The 21,352-nt window shown below is 41.1% G+C and overlaps 1 protein-coding gene across 1 annotated transcript in view; it reads right to left on the reverse strand.

Annotated features, from left to right (window-relative positions):
* The window catches only part of dnah1 (dynein, axonemal, heavy chain 1), a 44,569-nt gene extending 30,027 nt beyond the window's left edge, over window positions 1–14,542 (reverse strand). The window contains exons 1-24 of the mRNA XM_053483481.1: window positions 14,384–14,542; window positions 13,805–13,877; window positions 13,519–13,696; window positions 12,241–12,412; window positions 11,950–12,082; window positions 11,629–11,790; window positions 10,934–11,180; window positions 7,349–7,506; window positions 7,055–7,266; window positions 6,666–6,964; window positions 6,312–6,462; window positions 6,026–6,219; window positions 4,105–4,330; window positions 3,740–3,859; window positions 3,427–3,509; window positions 3,186–3,327; window positions 2,911–3,066; window positions 2,580–2,778; window positions 2,238–2,491; window positions 1,853–2,065; window positions 1,592–1,756; window positions 858–979; window positions 390–495; window positions 75–254 (exon numbers count right to left, since the gene is read on the reverse strand). Coding sequence (XP_053339456.1) covers window positions 75–254; window positions 390–495; window positions 858–979; window positions 1,592–1,756; window positions 1,853–2,065; window positions 2,238–2,491; window positions 2,580–2,778; window positions 2,911–3,066; window positions 3,186–3,327; window positions 3,427–3,509; window positions 3,740–3,859; window positions 4,105–4,330; window positions 6,026–6,219; window positions 6,312–6,462; window positions 6,666–6,964; window positions 7,055–7,266; window positions 7,349–7,506; window positions 10,934–11,180; window positions 11,629–11,790; window positions 11,950–12,082; window positions 12,241–12,412; window positions 13,519–13,696; window positions 13,805–13,877; window positions 14,384–14,542 — 4,104 coding nt within the window. The remainder of the gene's footprint in view (window positions 1–74; window positions 255–389; window positions 496–857; window positions 980–1,591; window positions 1,757–1,852; window positions 2,066–2,237; window positions 2,492–2,579; window positions 2,779–2,910; window positions 3,067–3,185; window positions 3,328–3,426; window positions 3,510–3,739; window positions 3,860–4,104; window positions 4,331–6,025; window positions 6,220–6,311; window positions 6,463–6,665; window positions 6,965–7,054; window positions 7,267–7,348; window positions 7,507–10,933; window positions 11,181–11,628; window positions 11,791–11,949; window positions 12,083–12,240; window positions 12,413–13,518; window positions 13,697–13,804; window positions 13,878–14,383) is intronic.
* Window positions 14,543–21,352: the final 6,810 nt, after the last annotated feature.

Below are 21,352 nucleotides of genomic sequence, written 5' to 3' on the forward strand. Positions count from 1 at the left end.
GTTCAGATGAACCCTGCACCACTGGTTGAGGTTTAAATTTTTTTTTACCACTGGCCCGTCCCTGATAGACTGACCTCGGGATAAACCTTGAGGGAACGCTCAATGTTGTCACATAGACTCAGCCTCATGGTCTTCTCCACATCACGCAGCCAGTCCTCCACATTCCCAGTAGGAGACACGGGGAGGTAAAGCTGGACTTCCTCTCCCTCTCCGGAGTACATGTGTGTAATTTGCAGGTCCGGTTGGAACTTGAGCTAAAACGTTACAGAAATGCTGTTATCAAACACAAGCTACAGTCATATCTGAGGAAGGTTTGCTGCATCTGGTTCGGCTTATTTAAGTTGTGATATTAAATTGTGATTGTGTGTGTGTTTGTGATGAGGACTAACCCGTGCGATATTCTCGAAGCATTTGCGCAGATGGGGCTGCACTGCTGTCGGGTCTTTGGTTTGAGACAGGATCTCGAGCAACTCATCATCAGACAGAAAGTAGAATCTGTAATCAAGAAGGCAGAAATATCAGGATATTTGTAATAATGCAATAATAAAAATATGTATTCTACAGCACTGTTGAATTCCTGAAGGATTGGTCAGAAGCACTGGTGATGACAAATGTTCTAGGGAAGTGCAGCTGCACCTTTATAGTAAACTGTGGCGGCTTTATCATAAGGACATGCTCACAATAATAATAAACAGATCAATAAATGTATAATTGATGAGATTGTGATGCTTTCTGTTAGAAACATAGATTTTGATGAAGGAGTCTCCAGAGCTGGTGCTTTGTTACAGTCAGTTTGCAGGACAGGCTGCAATTTTATATATAATAATAACTAATTAGCCACATCATTCCACACTGACCTGGGAAAGGCTCCCCGTTTGGTCTCCAAATAGTCACTCAGTCCTTTCTGCACCTGCTCCAGAAGCTTGTTGCACTCTCTCAAATTAGTCAAGAGACGCTTGTCAGGGCAAAGGTCAATGACCTGAGTACAAGAGATCACACAAAGTTCACTATAAATTGCAACATAACATCCATGCACACCAATATGCACACCCAGAAAAATAAAATAGCTCAAACACACACATTAAAAACACACACTGTGAGGGTGTATCAAAAAGTTTCAAGACTAGTTTAGTAACACGCCAACAGATGGCAGCACAGGGCCGTATGCCCAGTCACAGGGAGCACCGACCTTCATAAGCCAGCGTGCCAAAAGACATCATCCTGTGTACATTGGGAGCTGTGTAACTGGTGCTTTTCTGACCACGTGCGTTACCAGGTCTGCTATTCCATTATGGACAGCAAGTTAGAACAAAGAGTGAGCGTAAAATTCTGTGTGTAACTGGGCAAAATCTGCCACAGAGATGTTTGACGTGATTCGGCAAGTTTGCGGCGATGCTGCAACAAGTCAATCGAGGTGTTCTGAGTGACACGCAAGCTTCAAGAGTGGATTCCAGAGAGTCGGAGACCAGGAAGACCGTCAGCGTGCTGTGGATGACCCGCCCTTCATGTCGAGGATCATTACCGGTGATGAACTACCTCAAACTAGATGGAAGATCCAGGAGAGAAAGAGAGAGAAAAAGACGAAAATCACCTGTCTGTTTTCATATGCCGCCCTCATCACTTTCCTCCAGGTGCGTTCCATGGTCTGGTATCTCTTTCCTTCAACAGGCAGCTGTCGGTTGATGTCGTCTGAGCTGAAGATGGGCTCCAGGTAAAGCCAGGAGCGCTGGCACATCAGCCACTCCTCCAGGACATCCTGACAACAGCGGTTACGTAAAACATGCTCAGAACGTTCTGTGTCTATCAGTCCTGATCAGAAGTTTTTTGATAAATTAAAACCTCACAGTTTTACCTGAGTCATCCTCAGCTTGCTCTCCCAAGTGGTGATTCTTTCCTCAAACACCTTCTTGTAGGGAGAAAATGACATGCTCTGGGTCATCACGATGTGGTCGTCCAGCAGCTGGGACGCCTCGTCGGGACTCTTCATGATGTAGGTGCCTGTCTCCTTATACGGCAAAATCTCAAACGTGATCGAGGACCACTCTTTTTGCATCTTGTCCAGAGCCTAATCTCAAACGGATGGTAAATATTAATCTGATCAGATGTGCATGAGTAAAGCATGACCATAATACATTATTTCGTAAATTAATTAAGGATTCATGTGACGTTTTGTTGTTAATTTGATGGTGTGTCATTCATATCTAGGACATAAATCCTATTCTGTTGGAGTACATTACCTGTTCAATGGCGTACTCTTTGCCAGCCACCTCTGCAACCAAAGCAATCTCATCTATGTGCTGAGGCAGGCCAAGCTCCAGGCACTCAGAGAGCGTGAGGTCGGATTTGTTCAGCACGTCAACGTTGAGGCGTTCGGACAACAGGGTCCAGTGGCGGCTGCGCATCCCCGGGTTCCTCAGGCCCTGAATCAAGGGGATTTGCGGCTGGAACTTCTCTATCATGCCACGTATGTAAGAAGCTACTTCCTGACAGGCTGTGAAACATAGTAAAAATAATGAGAACAGCTCTTCTCCTTCTTCTACGTGAACGCTTTATCTCAGATATGTAGATGTTTCACGTACCCGGTATGTCTTTGAACTGTTTGACACACTTATGCATGGTCTTAAAGGCGTCGCTAACATTGCGCTCCAGCTGTTCTGCGTCGATAGAGGACAGCGGGTCGTTCATCCAACTGTCATTCCAACGCTGCCAATCGGACGTGGTCAGCCATAGGTCTCGAAAAGGCTGAAAGTCTCGATTATACTTTTGCACCCTGTCATACTGATTGAAAGAAAAAATAAACAAATGCTAATTAAACAAACTCAAACTCAGGATTGTCTAAAGCATTCTACTATACTTATTCGTTGTGGTGATGCCATGATATCTGTTAGGGTTTAAGGATTCAAAACATACATTAGTGACAGGGAGGCCGAAGAGGCGCTCACGGTTGTTGTAAACCACCGCCAGACTCTGACACTCCTTCAGCTGCTTTGCAACCCGACGCACTTCGTTTGCCACTTCGTGCGCACGATTGATGTCTGTGTAGTTAGAAAAGCCTGCAACCACCATCTAAAACACACACACACACACACAAACTTAACAAGGTAACTCTTAAAACCTTTTATGTTTACTGCAATAAAAAACGAATCCAGAGGACCACATGTGAACATTTGCCGGGGAGCTCTGACCTCCAGGGATTCCAGAAGCTCATAGAAATTCTTCTGGTCAACCATCTGGATCTTCTGAAAGCGGTCTTCATCTTCTATGTGCTGTAAGCACACACTTTCAATCTGATTGAGGATCTTTTGAGGCCAGGCCATTGCGGTCCATCTTTGTTTGACAAAAACATAATTAGTTCAGTTTGTGTATTTGATCGTCGACTGATCAGCAAAATCGAAATTATAATTTAGAAAAAAAAATGCAGCATACTTTCCGCTAAAATCTTCATTGGTGAGGTTGTAGTGGAAATCGTCTAGTAGCTCGTAGTCAGCCATGGCTTTGGACAAAAAGTCCTTTTCAAGTAAAGGTAAGCACAGAAAATCCATTATACACACATTAGACACAAGAGCACTACAATGATCATCATAAATCAGTTAAATATACAGTATATTAGGTGATGACATAAACAGAAGTAGTGGTCAACAATGCCTGGTTTAGCTATTTCTATGGTGTATTTTAGGGAATTTAACAGCATAATCAGAAATCGTGCTAAAATGAACTTTAACAGGTAATATCTCTTTACTTCATGGAGCTTTAACTGCTCTGGGATCTGTTTCATCCACTCCCTCTGGTCCGCCAGCTCTTCAATGCTGTTGGGCTGCTCATCCAGCTTCCTGTTGATCACCCTGAACTCCTCACATGCCTGAAACACACAATATAACATTAAATCATTCATTCTGGCCTGGAGCCTATCTCAGGACAAACCATTGCAGAGCACAAACACACAATCATATGCTCATTCACACTACGGACAATCTGGAAACACCAAAGACCCAGAGGTGGGAATCAAACCCAGACCCTGGAGGTGCAAGTCAACAGTGATAACCACTAAGTCACTGTGCCGCCCATAATATAACAATTTAGATGAGCACAGACTGTGAAACTTGCCTCCTCCATTTGCTCGCGGAGCCTGAGAGCAAGCCGGTCCATCACGGCTTTGGCTAGCACGTGACATTTCTTAGACAGGTTCTGCTTCACATAGTCCACGTTCACCAAAAAAGCCCCGATCACGATGACTGAGGGGAGGGACTCTTCCAAAATTTCTTTCTTCTTTAGATGTCTCAACACCTCTTCCTTAAGCTCCAGAGGAGTGCTGTTCTCCTTACTGTAAAGCCTAGCATACGGTACAGAGATTAAAGAGGGGACACAGACTTAGACTTAAACAGATGTGAGTGATATCTATGCGTTGAAAGCATTTACGGCTGCCACAGATTTTACTTAGTTCGAAAGTCAATCTGGTTTAAAAAAAAACAAAAAAAGTACTCCATCAAAAACACAATCTACCATTTTGAGCCTGCCCTTGCTCCATTTGTGAAACTTATTCACTCATCATCTACGATGCTTTATCCTGTATTGAGGTCTGCGGGGGGCCAGGAGCTTAGTCCAGGCGACTTAGGGCATGAGATGCCAATCCATTTCACTGCAATGGATTGGCACCTCATGCCCTAAGTTACTTGATCTAAGCTCCCAGCCCGCCTCATTTCATTGGGAGGAAACCAGAGTACCCAGAGAAAACCCACCAAGCACTGGGAGAACATTCAAACTCAACATGCACACAGAGCTCAGGTGGGAATCAAACCCGGACCCTGAAGGTTCAAGGCGACAGTGCTAACCACTAAGCCACTGTGCCGCTCCCTCTGTGAAACCTAATCGAGTATAAGCCGGCCATGTATATTAAGGTTTGGAGACAAAATACTACAAAATATTTCGCTAATTCTAGTGTATCATCAACATGCTGGGTAACATCATGCATTTGTACACAATGAACCAGAACATTACCAGTCAAAAGTTTTAACACACCTTTGTCTTTAGTGGTTTCTCTTTATTTTTATTATTTTCAACATTGTACATTAATACTCAAGATATTCAGCTAAGAAATCCAAGCATAAATATTAGATCACTGGGTCAGTCCTTTGATCTGATGGGTCCAAATGTAAGATGTCTGACCATCGTGTCCTTGTTAGAAGTAGGTGTGGTTCAAATTGCGAAGCATGGAGGATGAGGTGTGCTGGTGTGATATTGCTTTGCTGGTCATACTGTTGGTGACTTAGTTAAGATTGACAGCTCACTTAACCAGCATGGCTATCTTAGCATTTTGCAGTGCATCTGGTTTGCACCTTGTGGGACCATTATTAGTTTTCCAGTAGGACAATGACCCCAAATACACCTCTAGACTATGTGTCCAAGAAGGAAAGTGATGAGACAGTGGACTACGGTTCAAAAGTTTAAACCCCACAAACACCAAATTGCCCTTGAGCAAGGTCCTGAACTCTCAACGGCTCAGATGTATAATGAGATAAAAAAAGTCGCTCTGCATAAGAATGTGTGCCAAAAACAGTAATGTAAGATTAATGACGTGGCCTCCAAAATCACCCAATCTAAATCTCGTTGATCTAAAATAACTGAGATGGTGTAGATATTAGAGTTGGACCAGAGAGTGAAGGAAAAACAGCCAACAAGTGCTCAATTCCTCTGGGACGCTTTAAAGATTGTTGGAAAATCCATTCCAGGTGAAGCCTCATGAGGCTTGAGTGAGAGAATGGCAAGACAGTGTGAAGCTATCATCAAAGTAAAACTGTGAAGAATCGAAAATATAAAACCTATTGAGGGTTATTTAACACGTTTTTGTTGACTACTGTACATCATTCCATATTTTTTCAGTCGTAATTCCAATTTCTTCATTATTAATATACAATGTTAAAAAAAATGTCAAAAAATAAAACCACTGACTGGGAAGGTGTGTCCAAACTTTCGATGTGGAAGGATTTAAAAAAGTGATTGATATACTGTAGTTTAAATTGAACTGTACTTTAAAAGGGTCTCGATGTCAGAGTTGTGAAGCTCGAGGTAGCATTCGTATTCACATGCATAGGCTTGGAGAGGGACGGTGGCCTGGAGCAGGGCGGTTCCCACTCTGTCTTTCACCTCCATCACTTCTAGCTCATACAGTCCCACTGCTTCCAACAGTGGAACCCCAGTGATAAACAGGTTCTTCATGATAAACTAACGGAGAGAACCCGAGAACACAGGTAGTAAATGATACTTGAAACTTGAACTGTCCTTAATCACAGTCGATCAATGGACATGTAGGTTACCTTTTCCAGCTGAGGGACATTATGAGTGCAGAGGATGCCTTTCTCTAATAGGTTCCTCATGGACGTCTCAAAGTTCTCTATTGGGGTGCTGTAATGAACCCCGCTCTGGTCCAGGACCAGGTCCACATGAAACAGCGGGATCTTCTTTGGTCTGTAAACAACATCGTTGTGAGAAAGCATGTGAGGCATCTTCCAGGCATCTTCATTCATGCATTCTTATGTCTAATCATTTAAAAAGGACCTTGGAAAATACTTCTCAGGTCTAACTCAGGTTCGTCTCATGTTCTAAGACACCTTGTTCAACAAACATCTCTGATCAGCAATAATATTTGAGCCTAAAACTTGCTGTCTTACTTAAAGGGACTGTTTATGAGGTCAGTTCCCCAGGCGATGTCTGGGGAACACTGCAGCACACTCTGGCAGGAATCTAAGACCAGCTGAGCCAGGCAGGAGAGCGAATTCTGCACCAAGGATCGCAGGGTGTCCTGGAGTCTGTAGCATATCTGTCTCATCAAGCGACACAGCTTGGACATGCAGTACACCTGCCACGACGACTCGCTTAGACTGTACCAGCCAGGCCCGACATTTCTCAGGCTGGAGCGGATCCCGCTACACAGATTGGTGACCCAGGTCTCACTCAGGAAAAGCTGCACCTGAACAGAGAGAACGCCAAGTAGTGTCACTGAAAAGCATATTGCAGCACTTTAAAGTGTAGAAATGTTCAATCAAACACATGGTGTTACCTGTGTGTGTATCTGTGACTGCGCAAGTTCAAACTCTTCCAGGCGTACAGCCTTGGTAAAGGTGACCTGGAAGAGAGTCATATCTGCCACCCTGTTACACTCAGCTTTAACAGTAGACAAAGCAGAAATCACTTCTGGCTTCGTGAGCTGGGTGAGGAAAATGAATCTGGCACGGCTCTTCTCAAACGGGTAGTCCGGTACAGACACACAACCTGCACAAGAGCGAGCCATCAGTGTTACATCAGAGAGACAACATTGATAATGTGTTTAATAAACATAAACACACACACAAACCTTTGTTGGGAACTCTCTCAGGTTCTTTCTCAGGCAGTGTGATGTGGGGGAACTTTTTGGGATCGTCCTGCACAATCTTATGAAGACTCAAACGGTTCATGGTGCGGGCATACTCCAGCTGAACCTCTTTCTCTAGATGTTCCATGCACTGCTGAACACTGTGTTTTATGCAGAAATACACACATACGCACACACAGGCAAACAACATATGTGTATATGTGAAAAAAGCGTATATTTGCCATGTAACCAACATAAATTAAATCAGAACAAGTCTTGTTCATATTATGTGAACAAGTTCTTGGCTGCAATTTACATTTACTCCTAAAGGTCATGACACTTAAATAGTTTTGTTACGAGGGTGAGTCAGGATTATCTGCACTCTGGCTGTAGAATTAATTTTTACTTTTTTTTTATTTTAACCCTCTGTCAACAAGCTTTCGTATTCCCTCATAAATTTTCTTTTTTATTCTGAGCTGCGAACCACAAATGCACCACTCTTTTCACTTCTCCATCGGAAGTCTGATATAGTGAGATTGGGACTATAGATGAACTGTATCAGTCAGGATTTAGGCCTCATCACAGTACAGAGACAGCGCTCGTTAAAGTAGTAAATGACATTCTATTGGCCTCTGATCAGGGTTGTGTAACTATGCTTGTATTACTTGACCTCAGTGCAGCTTTTGACACTGTTGATCACGCTATTCTTCTTTACAGATTAGAAAATGTAGTGGGAATTAAGGGTACAGCCCTCTCCTGGCTCAGATCCTATCTGACCCATCGTTATCAGTATGTAGACTTAAATGGTGATTATTCTGCATGTTCTCTAGTGGAGTTTGGCGTTCCGCAGGGTTCAGTTTTAGGTCCACTGCTTTTTTCCCTTTACATGCTTCCTCTGGGCAACATAATCCGTAAGCATGGTATTAGTTTTCATTGTTATGCTGACGATACACAGTTATATGTCTCAGCAAAACCTGATGAGAAAAAACAGCTTACTAAAATTGAGCAATGTGTGCAGGACATAAGAAATTGGATGCTAATTAACTTCCTTCTGCTAAATCCGGATAAGACAGAAGTTCTAGTCATAGGACCGCATACAGCTAGGAGTAAAATTTTAGATCACACCGTAACTTTAGATGGCCTTTCTGTTCCATCAAATGCAACAGTGAAAGACCTTGGTGTGATTATTGATTCCAGCCTTTCATTTGAAGCACATGTAGATAATATTACCAGGATAGCATTCTTTCACCTCAGAAATATTGCCAGAATAAGAAATTTATTGTCGCTAAACGACGCAGAAAAACTAGTTCATGCTTTTATCACCTCTAGGTTGGACTATTGTAATGCCTTACTGTCTGGTTGTTCAGCTAGATGCATAAATAAGCTTCAGCTAGTCCAGAATGCAGCAGCGAGAGTCCTCACCAGAACCAGAAGATATGAGCACATCACCCCTATCTTATCTTCACTCCATTGGCTCCCTGTGAAATTTCGCATTGATTTTAAAATACTACTCTTGACATATAAAGCATTAAATGGTCTCGCGCCGCAGTACCTGAGCGAACTGCTAGTGTCTTACGATCCGCCACGCCTACTTCGATCAAAGGATGCAGGCTGCTTGTCAGTACCGCGTATTATGAAAAATACAGCTGGGGGCAGAGCTTTTTCTTACAAAGCCCCAAAGTTATGGAATAGTCTTCCAAATAGTGTTCGGGACTCAGACACAGTCTCAGTGTTTAAGTCCAGGCTAAAAACCTATTTATTTAGCCGAACATTTTTATAAATAGATTTGCCATAGGTAAAGGAGCAGATCTGGGGGACTCATGGACGTAGAGTATTATGGTAAACTGGTATGTTTGGATGCTGTCTTCCTCACTCTCATTGATCACTCAGGTTTGCTGACGGTGAGGTGATTGTTTGCTTTACATCTCAGTTCCCCCTCATGTTTGTGTTTCCTCCTGGCTCTCCCTTTTAGTTATGCTGTCATAGTTAGTCCTGCCGGAGTCTCTGCTTGCACTCTACAGTTAATATACATTCACATTATACATTGTGTGACTGTGACCATACCTAACTGCCATCTCTCCTCTTCTTCTCTTTCCCCCCCTCTTTCTTTTTCCTCTCTCCTCCTGTCCCCCCCTTTCACTCTTTCTCTCTCTCTCTGTCAAGCTACACATGTCGTTCCTGAGCTGCCAGTGATCCAGACTCCCTCTGCCCTCCGGACCTGTCTGACCCATCCTGGTGCCCCGCTTCTGGCTGAAGATCTCGTCACATGGATGCCCCGTGTGTCTCTCTGGGATGCGTCTGGTGTCTGGGAATGATTCTCTCTACCTAGAAAATGGTTCTGGCCTTGACTGGTGTTGGCAACTGTTTCTCTGGGGACTTGACAGTTCGATAGTTCATGACTGGAACTTCTTACAAGTCTACCTGGGTCTTCAATAACTACCTGGACTCCATATTAACATCAATTAACATCAGCTATTATAGCTGAACTGCCTCCCACCCTACACACTGTATAAATGCAGATCATTTACTGCTTTCTGTTTCACCCAAATGAGGATGGGTTCCCTGTTGAGTCTGGTTCCTCTCAAGGTTTCTTCCTATTACCATCTCAGGGAGTTTTTCCTTGCCACTGTCGCCCTCGGCTTGCTCACCAGGGACAAACTGACCATTTTGATTCATACAAATTCACATTTCTTACAAACCTAAATAATTATTTTGCCTATGTAAAGCTGCTTTGCGGAAATGAAAATTGCTAAAAGCGCTATACAAATAAAATTGAATTGAATTGAATTGAATTGAACTATAGGGAGAATGATGTAACACCTGCAGGGTCGGCAGGAGTGTTTGGACGTGCATCATTATGCAAGATCTCGACGCCCTTGGATATCAGTTCTTTGCATTTAAACCTGAAATTTAGACTTCAGTTCTTCAATAAGCGTCTCACTGGAACGAGCACTGTAGATTGTTGAACCTTTTTCCTGATGGTGTTCCAATACTTCTCGAGAATCCCAGAAAACCGTAAGCATTAATGAATTTTCCAGCTGATGGTTGACTCTTGACCTTTTTCTTGGTCGGTAATTGAGGATGTTTTCATTCCATACTCTGCCGTTTTCTCTTAGACTTATAGTGATGAATCTGTGTCTCGTCACTAGTAATGATTCTCTTTAAGAAACTTTCACCCTCCTTAGAGTATCAGTCCAAATTTTATTTTCAGATATTAAAACGCTTTTGTTTATGCTCTTCCGTGAGTTGTTTTGGCACCGCGTACACCCTCAGACCTGAATGCACCAGAATCCCCGCACGCTGCTCTTCTTTTGAGAAAAAAGAAGCATGAAGCAGGGAATCCATTTTTGCTCGCGCCGCAGTTACAAATGAACTGATGTAACACGTTCACGCCTGCACTGCAGTGACTGGGGAGACAGGAGCCTTGCACGGAAAGCGCCATTAATGCAGTGCGGCCCACAGAAGTTTAACATAACCTGAGTGTGGATCATTTTTGACTCACCCTTATAAGTTGATCTTATGTGCAATCATAAGAGAATCTATAACTTAAAAGAGACTGTTCTCTCTCTCTCTCTCTGGTTCTCTTACAGTGATTCTTGGAACCCTGGATTGCTGAGGGCGAGGGTTTTGATGCGCTGGAGGCTGGTAGGCTGCACCGCAGGGCCCCCGCTCCACATGGGCATGCAGTCTATAGAGAGATTGTAGAGCAGCAGAGCCTCAGCTTTGCGCCTGGCTTGGCAGGCGAATTGGACCCTCTGAGCAAAGATATGTGGGTCCTCTGCGCAGAACTGCAGCCGGATCCGTGGAACCCAGTACTGATTTGATTCCAAAGGTTCTGGGATGAACAGAGAGAGCGGTATAGTCAGACAATTGGTGCAACGTATGATTAATGTTTTTTTTTTTCATCAAATCATCAATCAGAAAGAGCTATATTACTGTACGTACTTGGCTATGAAGGTCTATCTAATTCTTATTCTGATTAAATGTATAATCTACAAGTTAGGGAATGTTATCAACAACTCAGTCGAATGATGTTTCCTATGAAGCCTTAAATACGCAGAAAAAAAGGCCAAAAAATGATTGACAGGCGGGTACATATGTTTCCTTGTCGTGACAGCTTTGATGTTTTAGTTTTAATGTCATTTTTTTAAAATTTTTATTTTTTAGAATGTCAAAAACCGGTGATCATATCATTAAATGTCCAGTAACAGCAAATGCCGACAGCTTGAAATGGTTCTGTTAGATATTGCCAGATATAGTCCATTAAACCCATGGGCACTTACCCTTACGTCTTTGTGCTCCACCTAAAACAGGTTTGCCCTCGCTGTCTCTCACACAACCATTCTCATCTGCTTTTTGCACCACATACTGCTTTTTCTCCGGGCAGTAATCCAGAACCCCGACAGACTGCCATGTATACTCTGTAGTGCTAGTGTTCTGCTCCTCTACACCAAAGAAATCACAAACAGAAAGAGAGTGAAAAAGAGATCTATCTCGAAAAACTCCAATTTAAAAAAAAGAAAAGGTCTGTACAGAATCAGGTTAATAGTATATCTCCTAACAAAATACTTTAATAGAACTCCGGGTTTGAGAACGCTCCATACCAGCAGACGTGGCATCGTGTGTCGGCAGAAAGGCTTTGGCAGGGACGGGTTTTTGGTCACTCGAGCCCTGCTCACACCCCAGAGCTAGCCAGTCCTTGGGCGTGCGGCAATCAAAATCCTCGTTATCAAATATCTGGAAATCCATAAGCCCCAAAAAAACACACACACAGTAAAGATTTACTATTCAAAGATACTAAAGCTATAATCTACAAGAAGTGAACATATCAGTCATAAAGTATACACTAATCCTAACACACTATATCCTCTAGTGAGACACATCACTAGGCTTACCTCCAGGGACAGGTAGAAGGCTCCAGGTGAGCTGACCACCTCGGAGATAGACTGAAAGGAGATCTCTGGTCGATCCTCGCTGCTCAGGGTTCTGGGTACCAGCTGACTGGAGTCAATGCCTAGATCAGCCAGAAGCTGGGCAATGTCTAACTTTAGATACTCTCGTCTCAACCTTAAAAAACAAAGGCTTAATTTAATGCAATTTTCAGGGGCACTATTTATACTGTACATGTCCCCTGTCTTTCTCTGGTGACTGAGTAACCGGGACATTTAAAACCCAAACAATGTGTTTTGTTTTATAGGAGTTTTGCTAGAAGACTTTTGAAGTTGTTGAAAGAACATTTGATCGTGATCACTCCCTGAATAGTTATGTAATGGAATGGAAGGGAAATAGTAAAATGGTCAGATCACTACAAAACACACACACAGGGTCAGCAAGAATATAGCACGCTTTGGAGCTGCCTTGCTCAAGGGCTTACCTTGGCAGTGCTGGGACTTAAACCACAGACCTTCTGATCAGAAACCCACAGCCCTAACAGTTTGACTCACCACCGCACTACACTATGTGGGCAAATGTTTGTGGGTACCCATTTATTATCTCCTTTTTGCTATAATTAGCTCCATTCTTCCAGGAACATGGCTGTGGAGATCTGTGATCATTTAACCACAAGAGCATTCCTGAGGTGAGGCACTGATCATGGGCACAGAAGCCAGGGATATAGTCAGTGTTCCAGTGTCATCTCAAAAGTACTCAACCTAAATGTCTCCATTGAGCTTGGTTTGTCCACAGGGCAAATTCATGATGGAACCAGATCGCGCCTCTTAGTTAAAGTAAGGGAAAATGTTGCAGCATTAAAAAAAAAACATTCTATACAATTGTATGCTTTCAACTTTTCAACAGTTTTCAGCTTTGTGTAGAACATCCACATACACCACACGCTTAGATGTCCACAAACTTTTGGACATGTACTGTAACTTATTTCTAGAGTTTTGAGTCCTTTGTGTTAAACGTATTATATTGAAAAATTTGTTAATATTAGGTGCTTTTATAATATAAAATAAAATATAAAATTATCAGATAGGGATTTGTCAAAAAAGAGCTCACATAAATGATTTAGGACATGATTAAGTACCCCAACACTACTAAACTTTTACAATCTAAACCATGACACTTTCACAAAACCCTTTATCTGTCAACTCAGTTTATCTTATCTCTTATCTGATCTCCGGCTACTTTTTAACCTTTCTCAAAAATCAATGGTAGCTAATTCCTCTCACTTCTCCAGCTCAATCTTGCGGGGCCACTGTCCACGCGGGCATTTGTAGGGCATCTGTACTTTCGGTGAGTAAGCTCTTGAGGGAAAGTCTGTCTCCTGCAGGATCTGGGTGGTCGGTTTGCGTCTGTCCCTCTGTATGATACTGAGCAGGTCAGCCGGGGTCTGGAAGGTATTTTTTACTGAGGAAGGAAAAATGAGCAGAATAATATGAAGAAGATTAAAACATTTATTTTATTTGCATGCATAATAATACAGGATTTATGCACGTGGCTTGTTTACAGTTTTACCTTTGGGAGGGTTTGAGCCACAGCCATCCCGCCTTAGTAAACTGTGCTGGATCAATAACTCCTTTGTACCACGCTGCCAACAGCACAGAAGGTCAGAAATTAAGATTCATTCAAGCAATAATACTATATACAGTGCTGTACAGTGATTTATGGATGCAGTGAGAGAGGACATGAAGTTAGTTGGTGTGAGAGAAGAGGATGCAGAGGATAGGGTTAGATGGAGGCAGATGATTCGCTGTGGCGACCCCTGAAAGGGAACAGCCGAAAGACAAAGAAGAAGAAAGAAGACAGTGCTGTACAGTGCAGTCCTGATTTTCTTTGTCGCATATTTGTCACACTTCAATAATTCAGATCATTAAACAAATTTAATATTACCTAAGGATAACATAAAGATAAAATATTACATAAATACAAAATGCAACTTTTAAATGATGATTTAATTTATTAATGAAAAAACTGCCACACCAGTTAAATCAAGAAATCACTTAAATATAATAGAATGGGATTTACTTGTTTTACAAATATATATTTAAACATTTTTGAAGATTATCTATAACAAAATTTATCTATAACCGGTGCATGTGTTGTGGTCGCTGTCATGCCCTCCGCTCCAGGGGGACATTCACTCATGGGGGGCAGATCGTCCTCTTGGCCCTGCGGTGGCGTTGCTCCTTCATCTTCAGGTCTGGGATTATCAGGAGGGTGAGGAAGGGATGGTTGCTCTTCTTTTGGGTCCATTGTCAAGCTGACAGTCAGACGGAAGCAAGGATAGAGTTGATTTATATAATATATAAAACAATAAACATATATAGTGTATGTGCAGTATGTGCTGAAAGGTTGACTGACAGTTCACATGAAATTCTAGTATAATGAAATAAATTCAGTCCCGGTTTATCCCTTAAATTAAGGTTATATTTGATACAAAACACAAATATATACACCATATATATCTTTATGTATGTTAGTACAGTACATATGACATAAAGCACTTTATTTACTACATGTGTGCTTTATATTACTTATAATATATAATAAACACATACACAAACCATATATAACATAAATATATTAATATATTATGGTATGTATGACACAAAAAACTTTTATATGGATCTAAAATAATATAATATTATTATATATCATGATATATATATATATATATCACACAAAACACAAACACACACAGTATATATATCGCATATATATTTATACATCATGGTATATACTTCATACATAACTAATTATAAATATATTATAATTCTAAATGTATACGCACGTTAAACGCTCCCAAATGCTCAATTTCCCCGATATAGTTTTTGTCTTTCCCACAGCATACCTTTACGCAACATGTAAATATTATAATTAGTAAAATTTTATGTCGTAAATGAACTTTTCAGGCTTTTCGACTCCAGCGCGCGGCAACCGTTGCCAAGTAAACAAAGTTCCAGTAATGACGCGTTTGTGACGTGTCATACGCGACGCGGAATACGGAACCCGCGTTACACACGCGCGCAGAGCGCGTTCTCTCTCCACGAGGAATCCACACGTGCACACCTGTTCGACTCAAGTCTTATAAATGTGTGAAGTGTAAATCTGCGCGTGTCGAACATTTTTACTTATTTTTTCTTTTTTACACTAAATTTCTATAAATTTCTATTTTTTTCTATACTTTCTATATTTTGCCTTTGCCTGTGAATTTCCTTATTTGTACAGTATATTTTTATCCTAGTTAAATTAATTTTTTTATTTTATTTTCTTTTTGTTCATATTTATTTCTTACCTTTAAGCTTTTATTTTTTAAGTTCACTGGTGGTCATATAAGCATTTCACTGCATATCGTACTGTATGTGACAAATAAAATCAAATTTACATACAGAGGGTGTTTTAATGTAGTTCATTAGAATAATAAATAGTACAATTAAGATTAATTAGGTAAAACATTGCATAACTCCAAATAACTTCCACCTGCTTCCACCACGGCATTATGTTTCCCCCTAAACATCTAACTGAAACTGGGATTTTATTAGTTTTGATGACTTAAGCCACTCAAGGGCAGCATGTTGGCATAGTGGTAGATCAGTACTGTCGCTTTGCCCCTCCACAGTCCTGGTTCAATTCCCACCTTGGGTCTGCGTGCATGTATTTTGCATGTTCTCCTCGTGCTTGGGGATTTCCTCCCACAGTCCAAAGACATGTAGGTTAGGTTAATTGGCATTCCCAAATTGGCTGTAGTGTGTGATTGAGTGTATGTGTGTGTGCCCTGTGATGGATTGGCACCCTGAATACAGGGTTAAGCAGTATAAACTATGAGTGAATGAGTGTGAAGGTTGACTGGTGAACCTACCACAGGATTAGGGAATAAATACAGTGATAATCACCTCTAGGGTCATAGGTGGATGGATGGAATCCACTCAAGAGGCTTAAATATATACTCCATCCCCAGTACTCCTAACTGCTGTCTCTTATGACAGTTTTGCTTCCAGGTTTTCTTTTTCAGGAGTAATGCCTTGGTCATTAACTTATTTGACTTATAAGACTACTTATAGCAACATGCTTTTAAAACCCAATGCAATACACCTACAGTACATCTGGATACATCTGTATTAAATCTGCTTCAAGCATGGCGGTTCGATGCGTGACAGAAACTCTAATAATAATGTAAATTTAAATGGTTTTGCTGCCGTTCTGGAGCCACTGTATGTTGGGTTAGAGTTAAAAAAAAAAACACGAGACCCCGATCTAGTACACCAGGAGGTGATGTAAGGACCTTGCTGCAGTGTTGAAGGCCATGAAATGGCCAGAATCATGTGCTGTATGCATGATTCTGACCGTATGATTCTTACATGCTTTTAAAGTCTTTTTTTCCACACTGATGTAATTTTTGCTGAAACATCAAAGCATCCACGGGAGCATGACTGACACCTCTCTCATCTCAGTCCTAATGCTGACTTCAGCCACTCCCCTGAGACCCGTCTGTACTGATCTGTAATGGAGAAAAAGAGAATCAGGTTGTTGAAATGGCATTATCAGCGTTGTAATCTGTACAGTTCAAGTACAGCTCCAGGCCTGTGCTATTTTCTCATTAATTACTGGCATGTGTTCAGGCCTGTTGACACCATGTGCTCAGAAAAAGGCCAGGAGGTCATGTCTGCTTAAGTGTGGCTCCTGTTTTACTCTTCGTATGTCTCGTATTCCGTTCTCTCCCACGTTGTCACATTTTGAAAAGGCCACATTAAATGACCTATGTGTAGAATTACGTCCTAGTAAAACTTCTAAAACTGTCTAAGGGCCAGACTGTGAAGTGCTATCTCTATCACAAATGAATGAATTCTGCAAGACATTTTATAAATGCTGTTTCGTCTTTTTATTTCATGCGAATAAAGCAATGCAAAAGTAACATAACAGGAGGTAGCAGAAACAAGGATCAAAACCAAACTCAAAGATTAAAAACTAAAATCAGAACATTAGATCAAAACCAAACTCAAAGATAAGATAAGAACAAAACAAAAGTGAAAATAAAAATCAAAGGGAATGTCAAAACCAAACTTAATGATCCCTATTTGTATTTCTGTATAATGGATTTTTTTTCCAATTTAGTTTGAATCATCATAAAGATTCAATATTCATCCATCCATTCATCTAGGAACCTTTGTAGTCCAACTAGGGACCATGGAGGCCAATGTTGACCATTGTATTTAAATTTAAATTTATTTTAACGACAGTGGTGGGACATCACTCAACATTCAGACACACATTCACACACTATTGGCAATTTGGAAACGCCAATTAGTGTAATCTGCATGTCTTTGGACTGTGGGAGGAAACCAGAGTACCCAGAGGAAACTCACCAAGCACGAGGAGAACATGCAAACTCCATGCACGCGCACAGACCCTGAGGCGCTGGAGGGGCAAGGAAAAAGGGGTAATCACTATACCATCATGCCGCCAAAGCTAAATCAAATCACAGTTAAACCTCATCGTTCACCACTCAAGAGCATCGGACCCAAATCTATTAAATGCCTCTAGAATAAGTCAACTGTTAAAGAATTAAATGCTTTGTTGTGTGATATCGACTTAAAGTGGTGTCAAATGCATTACACATCCAGATTAAAACAGCAAAACAATACAAACCTGAAGTTTTAATCTAAGATTAATATGGTGCAAAACCCATGTGGGTCACAGCAAGGAAGCAGTATTATTCTACAATACTGCACAACATTACAGTATATGCATGACCATGCCGAAGCTGTGGAACCATTTAACTCATAAATGCTGACTTATGAAGTTTGCACATATGGTATATAAAAGCCTGAACTCATTTAAGTCGATGTTTGTGTTATTGATCTGGTATGTATAAATTCTAGTTAAATAAATGACTTAGGACAATGGAATTTATATAATATGAACCACTTGCTTTCAATAAAGCACCTCATAAACCTCATAAAACAAATCATATTTTATGCTAAGGCAACGCACTGAAAGAATTTGTTGAAGGAAAGTCAGTAAGGCTTTGGCATTTCACAAGCTGACAGAATTAATTAATTCAGCTAAAATTAAGTATGAGCCCTGGGCCCTGGGCCGAGGTTAACGAGCTCAGCCGTTATACGTACTGTGTATGTGACCAGCATGTGTGCTTCTTAACGGCTGAAATGTATACAACATCAGAGCAGTGTTTGTCATCTTGATGCCGCCATCTTTCATGAGTAAACGAGAGAAATCTGACGCCTCGTTACTGTGACGAGTCTCTTAATCCTTTAACACTGGCATCTGTTAAACGCCAGACTTTTAAGACAGAGGGGAAATTTAAAGGTGACCCTGTGACCTCCGAGAGCCTGAAATGACCAAAGGGGTCAGTGTGGAGTTCAGGTGGACACTAGAGGACCTTGTAAAGAAGAAAGGAATGGGGCGTTAGTCCTGGTTGATTCTCATCCTGGGAGAGCAGGAGAGTTTTATAAATAACAAAGTTTGGTCATAAAAATCATTGAAGTGTTTCTGATTCTATAAAGCGTCCATGCATGTCTTGTTTTTATATCTTGATGAGGACCAGATGTCCTGACAGGTATGAGACTATCTGACATCATTTGAAAACCCTTTCCTAAAGGTAAGTCAGTTAGATTCCATCATAGAGGTTCCATCCATCTAGAAACCTACTGGGTCCAACTAGGGACTGTGGAGGCCAATGGTAGTTGTATTTATTCCAATTTTTACAACCATGGTAGGACCTCCGGTCAACATTCACACACTACGGGCAATTTGGGAACGCTAATTAGTCTAATCTGCATGTCTTTGGACTGTGGGAGGAAACCCACCAAGCATGGGGAGAACATGCAAACCTAGACCCTGGAGGTGCAAGGTGACAATGCTACCCGTAGTGCTCCACCGTCCTGCCATAGTATTAAATACCTGCATCGATAAAGTTCCTTAATAAAGCACAGTACAGCAAACTACGAGTATGAGGTAACTACGAGGTGCATGCATTATTTTTTTTCCAGTGGCTGTCAGGTAAACTATTTAATATGCACCGAGGGATGCTGGGATATCTTTTGCATTTTATTCAGCAGATTCATGATTTACAGCCGGTGAGTGCTCCGGTGTCCCGCCAGAGTGCTGTGAGAGGGTTCAGCAGAGACCTGGAGGAAAGACTGCGGCAATCAGCTGGAACATGTTCAGGAACTTAGCAAACCCCACTGGAGGATCTGCTCTTCTTGTTTGGGATGGTTTTAGTATAAACTTTGATGAAAACCTGAGTACAATGTACAGTTTTAACACTGGAAACTAAAACCATAAGCGTGTTTCTATAAGCAAACAGAAACGGATAATGATCGGAAATACTCGTTATTGTAAATATGAATTATTTTGGAGTATATCCAGTTTATTTCTGTGTTACATTTCTGCAATAATCCTCTTTTTCATGCAGCTGGTTCAGGGTGTTTGCACAGATGTCCTTGTGCGTGAGGGCTGTTTTACTGTTTTGGCTCGTCGGAAGGTTTGTGTTTAATTTAGTGTTTGAGAGATTTATCTTTATATTTCAACCAAAACATTCTTCTCATTTTACCTTCTTGTTGGTTAATCAGGTTTAAATTAAAAAAAGGGTTTCATGAGCGGGCACATGTGCATGCTGATCCCCTTTTGCTGCAATAATGCAGATACACACACACACACACACACATTAGAGTAAAAAATGTACAATACACACACAACCTCTCTCTCTCTCGCTTACACACACACATTTTGGTCCATGTTCTACAAGGGCACCTGGCTGTCAACCTGCTTCATCTGGACTCGATCAGCATTGCCCAGGCTGACAGCTTGATCTGTGCCATTAATTCTCGCAGATCAAAGCAGTAAACTGAGTGTATTACCTACACCGATACAGCACGCATGTTATTTTTGCATGCAACCATTCAAAGTTACTGTAGGGAATTCACACACACACACACCACACACACACACTCTTTAAAGCAAATATGGTTTTTATATCTTCACTCATTGATTTATCTTCTATACCATTTACCCCGTACAGAGTCCCAGGAGACTTTGGGCACGAGGAAGGGTACTTACCTGTTGCAGATTCAGTCTTCCCAGCCTGGTGCAGGTCTACAGTTTTGTTTCTGGTGTCTTTGGTCTTGGCCATAGTGGAGTTTGGAGTGTGACTCTGAGGTTGTGGACAGGTGTCTTTTATACTGATAACAGACGCCATTAATACAGGTAACAAGTGGAGGACAGAGAAGCCTCTTAGAGAAGAAGTTACAGGTCTGTGAGAGCCAGAAATCTTGCTTGTTTGTACTGTTGGTGACCAAATACTTATTTTCCACCATAATTTGCAAATAAATTCTTTAAAAATCCTACAGTGTGATTTTCTGGATTTTTTTTCTTATTTTGTCTCTCATAGTTGAGGTATACCTATAATAAAAATTAGAGGCCACTTAATCCTTTTAATTGGTGGCTGACTAAATACTTTTTTAATTAATTAAAATATTTAATTAATTAAATGTAAAATAAATAAATAAATAAATAAAATGTTCTGCTAGTGGAAATTTAAGGAATAAAAATCTTTATAACTAACAATTAGACAAAATATCACGGTGCATGTTTTACTGTCTAACCCTTGAGCCAATGCAAACTAAAGCCAGTTTTTATTTTAAATATTTTAAAAAATATTAGAAGAAGAAGTTACAGGTCTGCGAGAGTCAAAAATCTTGCTTGTTTGTAGGTGACCAAATACTTATTTTACTGAGGAATTTACCAATTAATTCAATTAATTCATCAGAAAAACAGTTGATTCAGCATCAGGCACATTCCGAGAGACCGATTTGCTGTTCTCCTGTTTTACTGTAATGAGCTGCTGAAAAAGTTCCCTGCATGTGGTCTGGCCAGAGGCCAACTGTTTTCTCTGTGCAATAAATCCTGGGCAATTACCGCCACTTCAATTAAGTTTAAAAATACGATTCAAACCAAAACGAGACCCCAAATATAGACACTGGTATGCGCATGTGTTTTAAGTTACAGCTCTTTAAAATGTTTCACCTGAGGGGCACATGCACGAAC

The sequence above is a fragment of the Clarias gariepinus genome, chromosome 23 (genome assembly GCF_024256425.1).
Source record: "Clarias gariepinus isolate MV-2021 ecotype Netherlands chromosome 23, CGAR_prim_01v2, whole genome shotgun sequence".
NCBI lineage: Eukaryota > Metazoa > Chordata > Actinopteri > Siluriformes > Clariidae > Clarias > Clarias gariepinus.